At 29.1% G+C, this 15,462-nt stretch overlaps 2 protein-coding genes across 2 annotated transcripts; one reads left to right on the top strand and one right to left on the bottom strand.

Moving 5' to 3' along the window:
• Positions 1-2,623: 2,623 nt before the first annotated feature.
• LOC136987968 (alpha-tocopherol transfer protein-like) lies at positions 2,624-7,654 on the bottom strand. Its single transcript, XM_067285736.1, has 6 exons — positions 7,631-7,654; positions 5,654-5,756; positions 4,458-4,700; positions 4,056-4,249; positions 3,276-3,389; positions 2,624-3,035 (listed from the first exon to the last, which is right to left on the bottom strand). The coding sequence occupies exons 2-6, from the start codon at positions 5,739-5,741 to the stop codon at positions 2,685-2,687; spliced, it is 990 nt and encodes a 329-aa protein (XP_067141837.1). The 5' UTR covers positions 5,742-5,756; positions 7,631-7,654; the 3' UTR covers positions 2,624-2,684.
• A 4,036-nt stretch (positions 7,655-11,690) lies between these two features.
• LOC136987967 (alpha-tocopherol transfer protein-like) lies at positions 11,691-15,003 on the top strand. The gene is made up of 6 exons (XM_067285735.1): positions 11,691-11,697; positions 11,950-12,052; positions 12,978-13,220; positions 13,404-13,597; positions 14,216-14,329; positions 14,582-15,003. The coding sequence occupies exons 2-6, from the start codon at positions 11,965-11,967 to the stop codon at positions 14,930-14,932; spliced, it is 990 nt and encodes a 329-aa protein (XP_067141836.1). The 5' UTR covers positions 11,691-11,697; positions 11,950-11,964; the 3' UTR covers positions 14,933-15,003.
• The last annotated feature ends 459 nt before the right edge of the window (positions 15,004-15,462 follow it).

Raw genomic sequence — 15,462 nt, 5'->3', positions numbered from 1 at the left:
AATCATTAAAGGATAAAACAAAGACATATGGATATAAACAATCTTTTGTTAACTACACGACAACATAATAGTATTTCTTTGAAAGCTACTGGGTATTTTATAGGAAAACGAAACTAATCTTTGTGGTGTAGGTTTATCTGTTTCGGTTTTATACGAAAACATAAATATGGTGACACGCTTCTAACGTTCTCTCTAAAGCAGTTTAATACCAGCAAGTTCCGGGGAGGAGGTGCATGCCCGACGTTACAACCGACAAGAGCGTCAAAAAACATTTAATTCTCGGTCGGGATTAATTCTATATGCAATGTCAAAGGGCTCAGTGAGCCAAATAGACACGTTAAAAATAATGTTTTCAGAAAATTTCAACCACTTATCTTTTATTTAATGTATAGAATACTTTAAAGTGATTTTTTAAATTTACCACGTATGGTTTTTTGGCAAAAAACATTTTATTTACATAATTGCTTTTCGGTTCACTTTTCATAATTTATTACGCAACCCAGAAAGAACGTAGTTTTAAAGTCTTCATAGAACACAAAAACTCTTAATTCAATTATGTTTCAGCATAACTGATTTAGAGTAGGTATTTTATCGGTAAAACTGTAGCATGAATCACAGACGAAAATTCACATGTAACATACAAAGTGCACTCTTACATTTCTTATATTCATATCTGGACAATCTTATATCAGTTTCGGTGCCACACATTGCACATCATGCCCACCGCCTCCGATTGGAGAAGTGTCGCTCCTGACGGGATTGGACCGCAACGGAATCGAACCGGGTGGTCTACAGCTACGAATCCAGATTATTTAGGCACTGACGACGGTCGTGTTCGTGTCTAGAGGTCCCGTGAAGAATGTTTCAATCCTGCCTATGTTTTAAAGCGGCACATCACTTCCATTGCCGGGGTGATAGTCTGGGGTGCCATCAAACACTACAGCCGTTCACCTGTAGTAGTGATCCAGTGACCATGACAGACCAATAGTGTGTTAGCGACATCCTGCAGCTATATATGTTACCTCTCATGGCAGCGCACCCAAGAGCCATTTTCCACAGGACAATGCTCGACTTCATACGGCAAGGGGGTTACAGGAATGCTTTTGCCATAATGCCACCCTTCTTAATTTAAACAAATTTTGTTAAAATAAAAGAAGTGAATATTTGAAATCTTTGCAGACATTTAATTTTTTTAAATACGAAAAACTTCGCAAATTGCTCGCTACGCCCTTTTTTGGTGTTTTTCCAGCGACAGTTCAAACAGAATTCTTATATGAAGATGACTATTCTTTTGAGGTTCGCGAAATTTATTGTATTTTAAAAAATTGTCAAAATATTTATTAAATATAATTGGTAGAAATTTTATATGTTTAAAAAATTTGTGAAGTAGAAGAAAAAACTTCCTGTTTTGATAAAGGATAACAACTTAGTTTCTCCAAAAAAGATAGTTAATCCTTAATGTTTCACACTCTATCAGCAAGTTTTTCTGATTACCGTCACGTCTCGGAAGCGTTGAGAGCTTCTTTCAAATAATTTGATTGGAGGAAATTTTGGTATAAAGGATGAAAGGTCCTCTCCAAATAGTGCTTTCTCACATTGTGCTCCTCCGAGCACAATGTGTGACAGCACTGTATTGTTTCATCTCGGAGAAGAATAAGTTCTGACTTATTTTCCTCCGAGATGAAACAAGATAATATTAATATATTTTTTATTTAGAAAAGTCTAGTGGCGAGTTAAGACGCGAAACAATTTTATCCGAACTGTTGTCAGAAGATCTTGACGATAGTCCAAGGCAGTTCAGGTATTTGCTTACATATTAACCTCTGACGAATAATTAACGTCTATCCCAGTGAGACGGGAGGTGTTTCTGAAGAGTCCCTATATTGTACTATAAAGTTTAATTGTAAGAGAAAACATTGACCCTTTCTCAAAGTTAAATTTATGTTTGGCACCATCTGTTAAAAAATTTTATACATTATATTAAGTATTAATTATTATAAATGGCAGAAGCTTTATTTTTGAGGTAATAATGAGTTTTTAAATATTTAAATGGCAATATTGAGTAAAATTTTATTAAATCTGACTCTACTCTAAATACAAATTTTACCTGGTTTATCACCCCTGACTTATTATCTACACTATTCAATAATATCAATTTCACATATGTAAACGTTTTCCTTTTAAATTTCAGAATATTTGGCACACGATGTCCTGATTTATAAAGTAGAATGTAATCAGCATACCGCTATCTTTTGTGTAGATCTATCGCCATTCAAGAATTCGTGGGGTGAAATAGATGAGAATCCAGGGTCATCTCACAGAAATAAAAAATATCAGTAAAAATATTGAACGTGCTAATTTTATAAATTAATAGAATTTTTAAAGTTAAGTTTTCTGCATTTGTTCGCATTACATTGTGTATGCACACAAAAGTCTGTTCATAGTTTTTCTTAAAAAATATTGTTTATGCCAAAGACTAGCAATTTTTGATAACTTTGAGTGGCAATTTTACTGAGTAGAAATGGAGTAAGAATTATATTTTAAATTATTAGTTACACGTCTAAATAAAAATGAAAACCATATTTCATAATTCGAGTTCAATGTGTAGTACACAGTTGTGGCTAAACTATATTCTACTTCTGTTTATGTAAATCAGCAGTAAGTACAAAAGAAACCTAATCATTTTAAAACAGAGTAATTTCGAATTCCAGATCTTCTTTTAAAGAATACAAGAAAGCTTCTGGGTTGTTAGAATGACGTTCAAATTTTTCTTCTAATTTTTCTATAAACTTTTTCAATCTTTCTTCTTCTGGATCTTCGATAATGTCTCTAAAGCTGTCTACTTTAGAACTTCTCTTTCTTTCTTCACACAGTTTCACCTGTTCTTCGTTTCTTCGGTAGAATTCTTCATTACTTCTAATCATATTATTGGATTTAGACGGATCGAAACCTGGCAAAGTTCCTCCATATTCCAAGGGTAGACAATCAGGACTGATGAATTCGTGCAAAGTTTTCATATCAGAATGAAAATGTAGCTGTAATTTAAATTTAAATTTTCAATATATAGAATATAATAAAGTAACATACACTTAAAATTTCAAATTATCATTGAAAGATAATTACAATTTATTAAAATAACAAAAAAGTTTATCCGATTTTAATGTTGAGACATACAGTGTATCTAACCACAAAATATAACAAAGAAAAATATAAAAGTAGAAATCTAAAAATCATTAAAAGCAATATGCACATGCATTGATATCATTAACACTTACTTTTTTCTTCAGTTCATCAGACAGAAGTGGGACTAAGACACTTAAAATAGCTTTCATTATGATATTTAGGTTTACGTAATGCACTGCCTTGTATCCAATAGTATAAGATTCTTTCTATTTAAACAAACACATATAAATATATCAGTATGTATAGGCTATATATAAAGAGATAATTAAAATATCAAAATTTTCAATAAATATTGTCGTAAAATGAATTAAAGTATTCTCCCTTCTGTGTAACCCAAAATGTGTTTAAATCGTAAATACATTTTATTTGAGGTTTATATTTGATTTATAAAAGACGTATCTCAAATTGTAAGATTGAAAAATAGTGAATGTTTTAAATTTACATCAGATCACAAAAATCTTGTATTTATAATTTCAAATCCCGGCGTAAAAATGTCTTGTGTTCTTCAGAAATAAATGTGAAAACTTTATATAAATTTTCAATATTATAATTACTAGATATGTGTTTTATGTCAAGTTATACGGAATGAATCAAAGTACCCTACCACATTTTAAATAGTTATAATTCTAAACATATATTATCAATATATCTTTATTACTTTCACATTGTAGAGTACTATAACATAAATGTAATAACTTTCATTATAGAGATTTGTCACGACGCTGAATATATCAACGGTAACGCTGAATAATTGCTATATAGAATGACATTCAAGCAATTACGTTTTATCATACATGTCATCTCGCGATAAAATTTAGTACTTGATATAAATGTGTACGTATAAGTTGCATTATAACATGAAAACTACTCACAGCAATAAGCATAACTAACCAATAGATGACTTTTGGTGAGAAATGGTAAAAATGCGACAAAGATAATCCCCCAGCGTCTATAATACAAACGATTTTCTTTTCTTGAGTTCGATGTAAAGTTAATTGTAGGTCCATATAAAGCATCAAAACACGCAATAATTCAGTTGCACTTGCAACAGACGTGTCCCAGTTACCTGTAAAAATAAAGATTTAAGCGCAATATTATAAAAGGTGGTGTGAAACGGGATCGACAAATTCTGGTGAAGTCCACCTTGATTTGAAACTTAATTCTGGTGTTGACACTGGCGCCTTCAGGCAAATGACCTCTTATTTAAAACCTAACTAACTTTTCTTTAAAAAATTATTGTTATAATTGCAAATGAATATAAAACACCAACATACATAATTTAGAGACGTAGATATAGCTTCCGAACTGGTCAGGTTTCGGCAAAAATTGCATTACATTCATGTTCAGAACATGTTCCAATTTGGAAGGAGAAAGATTCTTAAAGAATTGAGGATTGTTTACTCTCATGTTATAATAATTCTTAAGCAACTGAACGGAACTTTCTATATCAAACTTTCTAGCGCGTAGAAATCCAAGAAGGAAAATGTCGTCCATAACACAAGGAATCTCTTGGTCTTCTAACATCAATAAAGAAAGGAAATATTAGTTATTGTATATTAAATTTTTTTTTTAAAATAAATAAAACTAGTTAAAGGTAGGAACTGATCAATAATTAATTTATCGTAATGGTGTTATTATAAATGTTCTGCTTTGCGACTTATGAAAAGCTACATTTAATTTCACAGCAATTCTTAAATGAACAGAATTTACAAATTTTTTTTAAAAGATTTGGGTTATATGTGAGATATGTGGCACATTTACTTTATTTTTTTTTGCAAAATGCATTTTATATCTGTATCGGTATTTTCTATGTAGGTTTATGTATTAAGGAGATTGATGCAATTGAATTTTGCAGATTAAAGGTCGAAAAACGAGAGATAAATGGAGTCGCGTATATCTCCAGTAGGGTCAGTATTATGACAACATTACTTGTTATCAGTATTTAAAATTTATTATAGAATGTATTCTTACCAACAAAATTAAGCTTTTTGCCATTTTATGATATTTAAAAATAAAAAGTGTGTTTTAATAATACTGAAAACAGATGACATTACCAAAGTTTGTCGGGAAAGTTAAGCAACTCGATGGTCGATTTTTTAATATCAGTATAACTGTGTAAAATTCCATTTTTGTTTCTGATTCCGCTGCAAAATCAAATTGTGAAAATTGTAATAATACTGGTATCGATAAATGAAGAAAAGTATTGATACCGGTATCGGTATCGGCAGCATCCAGAATTCCCTAAACAGATTTTTGTTTTACGCTTTTTACACAATTATACATTGTTTAAAAAACGTACGCAATAATAAACTATCCTTTTTTTGAAAATATTTCGAAATATTAACAATTAATCTTTATACGATGAATTTTCAAAACGTAACTAAACTCTTCATATAACAAATTAGCATTTTCTAATTATACATTAAAACAATAGAAAATATTTTAAATAAAATCAAATAGCTGTACTTACCGATCGAGTTTTTAAATTCCTTTAAGACATTTTCATCCCATGAAAATTCTTCTTTCTCTTCCTCGAAAATTGAACACTTAATATCCATTATGGTTTCGTGATACTGCAATTTTTAATATATTATATTCAGTATTTTAAACTCATTTTATAAATAATTTCTTAAACTATATTATGCTAACAAATTGGTTTTAGCAATAACAGAAAGTAAAAGTAGATATCCTTTGAATCCCATAATTATTTAAATAGTAGAAGTTACAATTTTCAAAATAAATATGTAACAGAGATGGTATCTATAAGATATTCCGAAACTTTAGAATGTCATTGAATATTAGTTGTAACAAAAGAAAATACGTTGATATACCAACCTTTGTCTTTCCGATCTTTTTCGAAAACTTACGAACAAGACACAGCAATTTTCTTCTTACTCTAAACGGAAATCCGCTCGCTTATATTTGCAGTAAGTTAATATCTGCTTGAAATAAAAATACTTGTGACTAAGTTTAGATAGGCGAGTGTGTAAACGGAGAGGCCAGGAAAAGGTACAGAGAAACAATACACAATATCTACTTTATCTAGTCAAAACATCTACAATATCTAGTGAAAACAACTATTTACAGAGCAATCTTTTTACATGACCAATCAAGAAAATCGATTCTGCAATTCCACCTTTGGAATAAGTTATTGTTAACAGCAAAGCATAATTGAAAAGGGATGTGTGAAACTTTTCATTACAAAAATCCAAATTGAATAAAATACGATAACGCTCTTATAGAATAAAACTGTCGTGTATGGAGAGAAAATGCGAATTTGTCAATTATTGTAATTCGAAATCGCTTTTCCCTTCTTTTTTTGCGTAATTGACTGAGGTTACTGCTTTCTGAACAACGAACAAGTGTTTATAGAATTTTTCTATTCAAAGATTCTTATATATTGTAATTGCAATTATTGTGCAAAGATTGGCATAAACGTTGACAGTTTATCATAAATAACGTAAAGACGTTTATCTGTGAATTATCTATGTAAAGGAAGGAAATTAGTCTGGATCGAAACAGTTAATAGTTACAAGTATTATCATTTCTCCGTTTCAAACGTATTAACGTATTACTTATTTAATCAGAAATAAATGCTGTTTCCTTGTTGCATATTCTATGTTTTTTTACCCTTTGATTAAAAAAAAAACATAATCAGAGTGGAAACGTTTCATTTTAAAATGTTAAACAATAATCATTTAAATTGTGCCATTTTTTAAGTATAAGAGCGATTTTTCTTTAGGCACTACTATTGTATTTTATTTGCGATCATAACAACTTCTAATCTGTTAAAACGAGTAAATTGTAGATTTGGATTTATTATTATTTAGCGTAAAACCAAACACTGCCTTGCAAAAAGATATAATTATCTGTACATTCTTCTTAATTTCTTAATATTATATATAACATTGGAAAAGCATGGAAATCGGTCAAAAAATGATTTCCAAGATCTTTATATTTTTCGACTCGGATGAACATGTAACGTTGAGGAATAAAAAAAATTCTGTATGTATGTTAGTGTGTGTTTGGGAAACATGATTATTTTTACCCTATTTATAGCACAATAACTCCTGTCTTTGTCGAAATTTTTTAATCATTTTAGGGAGGCTTGTAAATGCTATTAAATTTTGATGTTGTAATCAAGCAGATTGGGATATAAAGAAGTTCGTGTGTCAAATCTCAAGTATAGTCGAATTTAATAATGCTTTTATGCATCATTGGCATTTACGCTTTCTATATTAAACCTATCTCTACCTTCAAAATAAAGCTTTTTCAGTATCATAATAGTAAAAAATATAAATTGTTAAACGTTGTCCTGGGAATTGTATTTATTAGCGTTTTATAAGTTATAACGGTTACATTACATAAAAATCTTTTTTTGTAAAAAGTGAAGCATTTAGAATGTAAAATACTCAATAAGCAACAGAAATTATATTAGTCTACTCACCTTTGTCTTATCCAGAGTCTTCTGTTACGTGACAAAATGAACCTAGAGTACATCTTGTTATCTGGCTTAATAGCGAATAGGCGAAGTTGTTATGACATTGTGCTCCGATCCAATTTTATTATCACTAACTTTATAACACAGAGAACCAAAAATATTCATAATTTTCTTATCGATATCTTGAAATCTTACAGCCGAAATTGCTGATTAATCGTTTATTCTTAGTAAAAGTGCTATCGCACGAAGTGGCATCACTACATAACCGTACAACTATTACATAAATACAATAAAGCCTGTCTATATGAAACATGTTTATCTGAAAAACCTGTTTATCTCAAAATTCACTTTTTCCTTGCAATTTCTGCCTAAATTCATTATATTTTCCATCTTTATCTCAAACAATTTTCTCCCGAAATATCGGACTGAAGTGGGTAATTACAAATCCAATGTTTAGCGGCTACATTTTGATAGAATAAATTGTAGTCGACAAACATATCTTGCAATTCAGTACGCTTCTTTTCTCAGATTGGCTACGATTTTGGCTTGCATTTTATTGGTTAAAAATATTACGGTTAAGGTATGTGAAAATATTTTTATTTATATCTAACACAGATATGTAGTGTACTTGCTATTGTACTGTATTAGTCAATATCGTACCTCCAATCAAAGCTGTTACTGCTCAATGTTTAAGAACATCTATATCTCGAAACCTATTATATAATTTTAAATAAATAATAAATATTCTAAATAAATAACTATTATATAATTTAATATAATTAAATTTTGGATGATTTTCTTTTAAATTTTATTTTTAATATTTACAAAATTAATTTAGTTATCATGTTGCTTTCAAGAATTTATATACGGTTTTGATGTTTTCAAATAAATATCAATTTATAATCGTTATATTACAAACACAATGAAGTAATTAAGATGCTAATTTGTAACAATAGCACGTTCAGTAACTTAATTTTCAACCGTCATTTAAATTGTCGTGAAATTTACCAAGTTAAATTTTATGCTGAATATTTTTTACAAATTGGCCTTCATATAAAGTTTGCTGTACTGTCTTCGAAAACAGGTTAAAGTGTTTTTACTCAGTTCTATGATAACAGAGATAAAAGGAGAAGTTAATATGCAATTCAGCAACTTTTACTGTAAACACATAAATGGCCTCATACGTGTTGTTTATGTGCGATGTCCCTAGCTTCTCATCTATTTTACCTCACGAATTGCTGACTTGCGTTAGATTTACACATAAGATAATGTCATATGCTGATATATTTATTAAGAATGGTTTAACTATGTTTAAACACAAAGGAAAAATTCAATAGAGGATTTAAAAAAAAACGTATTTAAGAATACAAAATTTAACGATAAATTTTATTAAGGAAATAATCTCGAATATCAACCATTAACTAACTCTTTTCGTAGAGAGAGAGCTTTCGTAAATTTATATTACCTGTAAGCATATGTGTTTAATGCTGTACGGCAAGTATTCATCAAATAAGGCACAAGTTTAAATTTTCTTCATATGATCTTGTTTCGTCTCGGAGGAGAACGAGTGTAAGCAGCAGAGAAACGAACTGCCAGTACGAGAGCAATAGAGAAGTAAGTACTGTTTGGAGGTGACTTATCCCGTTTTATACTGAAATTTCACTAATCAAATTATTTGAAATAAGATCTCAACTCTTCCCAGGCGTGACGGAAATCGGAAAAACTTGCAGATAGATTGTAAAACATTAAGAATTGACCAACTTTTTTGGAGAAACTAAGTTATTTTCCTCCATCAAAACAGGAAGTTTCTTCTTCTACTTCACAAAATTTTATAAAGCATATAAAATTCTTATCAATTATATTTTATAAATATTATAACAATTTTTTTTTATAAATATAACAAATTTTGCTAACCTCAAAAGAATAGTCATCTGCATATGAGAATTCTGTTTGGACTGTCGCTGGAAAAAGACGAAAAAAAGGGCGAAGCGAGCAATTCGCGAAGTTTTTCGTATTTAAAAAAATTAAATGTCTGCCAAGATTTTAAATATTCACTTCATTTATTTTAACAAAAATTGTTTAAATTAACCTTTCAACTCTAGACTCTTTATTAATGTAATGAAAATGTATTAAATTATGTAATTCATTTATTAAACTACGTGAGAAGTATTTAGAATAATTATCTATGTTTAAAGTAAATTAAAGAATAATAAACTTGTTATTTTAATTAAAAGAAGGGTTGAAGTAAAGTAATAATTTAACACTTTACGGAATTATGTACAGTTTTATTTTTTACACAATTCATTTGTACTGTACGTTCTCTTCATGCATCAATGAAATTTGATACATTACAGATCATCAGACCTTTTTTTACTTATTGTAATATATTTTACCAACTTTTTAATTAAACACAGAATGGTAAAACCAGATCGTAATACAATTTAGAAAACTTTCTGAATTCAAGTAAGCATTTTACTTGTGTTATATAAATATTGCTTGTAATAACAATGCACAAAACTTTTATTACTTACTCAGCCTCTGCATATGCCAAAAGAGTAATAAAAGCAATCCCGAAATTTTGGAAATACCTTCAATAGAATTTCTTGTTAAGTACATCACAGAAGAGTGAAATAATGTGTTTCTTAGTTGTTATCAGATAATAATGTAACTACAAACTCTGAATAATTATAAGTATTCCGAATAAATTATTTCAGTAGAAAGGTTTTATAAGTATTCCGAATAAATTATTTCAGTAGAAAGAAGCGTATTCAATTGCAAGATATGTTTGTCGACTACAATTTATTCTATCAAAACGTAGCCGCTAAGCGTTGAATTTGTAATTACCCACTTCAGTCTGTAATTTCGGGAGAAAATTATTTGAGATAAACATGGAAAATATAATGAATTTAGGCAGAAATTGCAAGGGAACAGTGAATTTCAAGATAAACAGGTTTTTCGGATAAACATATTTCATATAAAATTTTAAAACGAATTTCTTAAGGTAATACAATGTTTGAGTCCTTTTCTTACATCGTTTATTTCATATAGATAGGTTCTATTGTATTTATATAAAAGTTGTATGGTTATGGTATGATGCCACTTCGTGCGATAGCACGTTTACTAAGCATAAACGATTAATCAGCAATTTCGGCTGTAAGATTTTAAGATATCGATAAGAAAAGTATGAATTATTTTGTTTCTCTGCGTTAAAAAGTTAGTGTTAATAAAATTGAAACGGAGTACAACGTCATAACAACTTTGCCTATTGGCTATTAAGCCAGATAACAAGATGTACTCAAGGTTCATTTTGTCACGTAAGAGAAGACTCTGGATAAGACAAAGGTGAGTAGACCAATTTAATTTCTGGTACGTATACAGTATTTTAAATTCTATATGGTTTACTTTGTACAAAAAAAGGTTTCTACGTAGTGTAAACGTTATAACATATATATAATTAATAAATAAAATTGCCAGGACAACGTTTAACAATTTACATTTTTTATTATTATAATATGGAAAATGCTTTATTTTCAGGGTGGAGATAGGTTTAATAGAGAAAGCGTAAAAGCCAATGTTGCATAAAATCATTATTAAGTTCGACTATAGTTGAGATTTGACACACGAACCTCTTTATATCCCCACCTGCACGATCACAATTATCAAAAATTAATAGCATCAATCTCCCTAATACACAAACCTTCTAGTAAAATTTCAAAAATTTTCGACAAAGATAGGAGTTATTATGCTTTAAATGAGGTGAAAAAATTGTGCTTATCAAACACACACTAACACACATACAGAATATTTTATATTTTTGTTTTTTTGCTTTCTCGTCCTTTAATGTTCTCCCGATACGGAAAATATAAAAATCTTCGGTATTATTTTTGACCGTTTTTATCGCTACCTTTTCCTGGCCTCTCCCGTTTACACACTCGCCTGTCTAAACTTAGTCACAAGTATTTTTGTTTCGAGTTTATCTTACTGCAAATAAAAGCGGGCGGATTTCCATACAGATAAACAAGTAAATTGCTGTGTCTTGTTCGTAAGTTTTCAGAAAGATCGGAAAGACAAAGGTTAGTATATCAACGTATTTTCTAATGTTTAGAGCTAATATTCAATGACATTCTAAACTTCTAAAGTACGTTATAGATATCATATACGTAACATGTATATTTTGAAACTTCTCCTATTTAAATATTTCTGGAATTTTAAGGAATGGATATCTAGCTTTACTTTCTATTTTTGCTAAAATTAATTTCTTAGAACAATATAGTTTTATTAATTTATTATAAAGAGAACTGAATATAAAATATTAAAAATTACAGTATCACGAAACCACAATGGATATTAAGTGTTCAATTTTCGAGGAAGAAAAAGAAGAATTTCCATGGAATGAAAATGCCTTAAAGGAATTTAAAAAATCGATCAGTAAGTACAATTATTTCATATTATTACAGTTTATTTCATTAAAAATACTTTTTTCGTAATATATAATTAAAAAAATACGAATTTATTAGATGACAAATTTAGTTATTTTTGAAAATTCATCGCATGAAGTATTGCGCGTTTTAATGTTATAGAAATGTTTAGAATAAAACGATAGTTTATTATTTTCTAGTATCTGCACAATGTATGCTATTGTGTCAAAAAACGTAAAATATAATTCTGTTTAGGGACTGCCTTCTTGATACTGCCGATATCGATAACGATATCGATACTTTACGTCGGTGTATACGATTCGGTATCGTTTAATTTTTTACACTCAGGTTTTTGCAGCGAAATCAGAAATAGAATTTTACACTATTTACGGTTAAGTTAAACTTATATAAGAAAATCCAGCAACGAGTTACTTAACTTTCCAGGCAACATTTTTTGTCGCATCTTTTTCGATGTTTTATTAAAACTCATAAAATGGCAGAAAGTTTGACGGTAGGAATGGATTTTATGAAAAATTTCAAATACTGATAAGAAGTAAAATTGTCATGGAGTCTGAAATACACACGTTCCCGTTTATCTCTCCACTGCTCGACTTTTAATCTTCAAAATTTAATCGCATAAATCTCCCTAATGCATAAACCTACACGCAAAATACTGATACTGATATCGATGCGAAATGCATTTTGCTAAACGAGAAATGTTGCTCATATTATTACAAGAAATTTATAAATTCTGTTTAATTAATAATTTCTGTGAAATTCAATGTAGCATTTCATAAGTCGTGAAGCAAAACATTTATAATAACACCATTAGGATAAATTAATTATCGATCATTTCCGATCTTTAACTAATTTTATTTATTTTATAATTAAATTTTGTATATATAGTAATATTTTATTATTATTATTAATATTAGAAGATCAAGAGATTTCTTGTATGATGGACGACATTTTCCTTCTTGGATTTCTACGTGCCAGAAAGTTTGATATACAACGTTCCCTTCAGTTGCTTAAGAATTATTATAACATGAGAGTAAACAATCCTCAATTCTTTAAGAATCTTCTTCCTTCTAAATTGGAGCATGTCCTGAACATGAATATTTTTCAATTTTTGCCAAAACCTGACCAGGACGGAACCTATATTATCGTTTGTAGATATTGTAAGTTGGAGTTTTGTATACATTTGCAATTAGAACAGTCATTTTTTAGAAAAGTTAGTTAGGTTAAAAATAAGAAATAATTGGCTGAAGTGTCAGTACGAGAGTTGAATTTAAAATCCAGGTGGACTTTTCCCGTTCCACACCATCTTTTATAATAATGCGTTTAAATCTTTTTCTTTATAGGTAACTGGGACACATCTGCTGCAAGTGCATATGATTTATGGCGTGTTATAATGCTTTGTATGGACCTACAATTACGTTTACATCGAACTCAAGAAAAGAAAATCATTTGTATTGTAGACGCAGGGAGATTAACTTTGTCGCATTTCTACCATTTCTCACCAAATGCCATCTATTGGTTAGCGATGCTTATTGCTGTGAGTAGTTTTTATCATATAACATAATATAAACACGTTGATATCAAGTAATAAATCCTGTCGCGATATGATATTTATGACGAAACATAATTGCATGAATATCGTTCTATATAGTAGATATTTAACGTTACCGTTGATATATTTAGACTCGTAACAATTCTCTGTAATGAAACTTATTACATTCAAGTTATAGTTCTCTACAATGTAAAAGTAATAATGATGTATTGATAATATATGTCTAGAATTATTACTACGAAAAGTGTGAAAGAGTCTTTTGACTCACCCCGTATTACTAGACATAAAATACATATCTATTAATGATAATATAAATAATAAATATAGAAATTTTGGGTGAAGATTTCACATTTATTTTTGAAGAACACAGCCGGAATTTTAAATTACAAATGTAAGATTTGTGTTTGATCTGATGTAATTTTAACACATTTACACCTAAAAAATGTATTTACGATTTATACACAAAGAAGAAAATACTTTAGTATATTTATATAAATAAAACTGCCTATACGACAATATTTATTAAAAATTCTGATATTGTAATTATCTCTTTATATACAACCTATATAACTAACACACATATATATGTATTTTTTTAAATAGAAAAATTCATATACTATTGGATACAAGGCTGTGCATTACGTGAATCTGAATAACATAATGAAAGCTGTTGTTAGTATTTTAGTCCCACTTCTATCTGAAGAACTGAAGAAAAGGGTAATTGGTAATCTTATCAATGCATTGCGTATTACATTTAATGATGTCGCGAATAAGTTGAACTTTTATATTTCTACTTCAATATTTTTTTCCTCATAATGTATTATTAAATAAGCTGTATGTTTCAACACTAAAATCAAAAATACTTCTTATTTTAATAAATTCTAGTTATCTTTTAATGTAGTTTTGAAATTATAAGTGTTTTTTACTTTATTATACTCTATACATTAAGAATTTAAATTGAAATTACAGCTGCATTTTCACTCTGATATAAAAACTTTGCACGAATTCGTCAGTCCTGATTGTCTACCCTTGGAATATGGGGGAAATTTGCCAAGATTCGATCCGACTGAATCCAATAATATGATAAGAGGTAATGAAGAATTTTACCGAAGAAATGAAGAATACGTGAAACTGTATGAAGAAAGAAAAACAAGTTCTAAAGAAGACAGCTTCAGAGACGTTATCGAAGATCCAGAAGATGATAAAATGAAAAAATTTATAGAAAAATCAGAAGAAAAATTTAAACATCATTCTAATAACCCAGATGCTTTCTTGGATTCATTGAAAGAAGATCTCGAATTCGGAATTACTCTGTTTTAAAATCATTAGAATACTTTTGTACTTACTGTTGAATTATATAAACAGAAGTAGAATGTAGTTAACCCAGAACTGTGTACTCTACATTGAAAACGAATTATGAAGTATAGTTTTTATTTAGATGTGTAACTAATAATTAAAATATACTTTTCATTCCATTTCTATTCAGTCAGAGTGCCACTCTAAATCATCCCGCGTGCCACGTTTGTCACACGTTCTGTATGGTTTCCGATTTTTGGCACAAACAATATTTTTTAACGAAACCTATAAACACATTTTCTCTAAGAAATACATTTGTGCACATAAACAATGTAAATGCAGATAATTGAACTTTAGGAAATTTGTCAGCAAGTTACTTAAGTTTACCGGCAACATTTAAAACTACAAGTGGCTCAGTCTGTTACGCTATTTCATTTTAAAAACTTTTTTTATTTTTAATTATTAAAAAACGGCAAAAAGCTTAATTTTGTCAATAGAGATCAGCTTTATAAACAAAAATTTTAAACGCTAATAACGGGTAAAACCATTAAGTC

This window comes from Centruroides vittatus, unplaced genomic scaffold (assembly GCF_030686945.1).
Source record: "Centruroides vittatus isolate TY-2023 unplaced genomic scaffold, ASM3068694v2 scaffold_2931, whole genome shotgun sequence".
In the NCBI taxonomy this organism is placed as follows: Eukaryota; Metazoa; Arthropoda; class Arachnida; order Scorpiones; family Buthidae; genus Centruroides; species Centruroides vittatus.
This window is presented reverse-complemented; position numbering and strand designations above follow the sequence as displayed.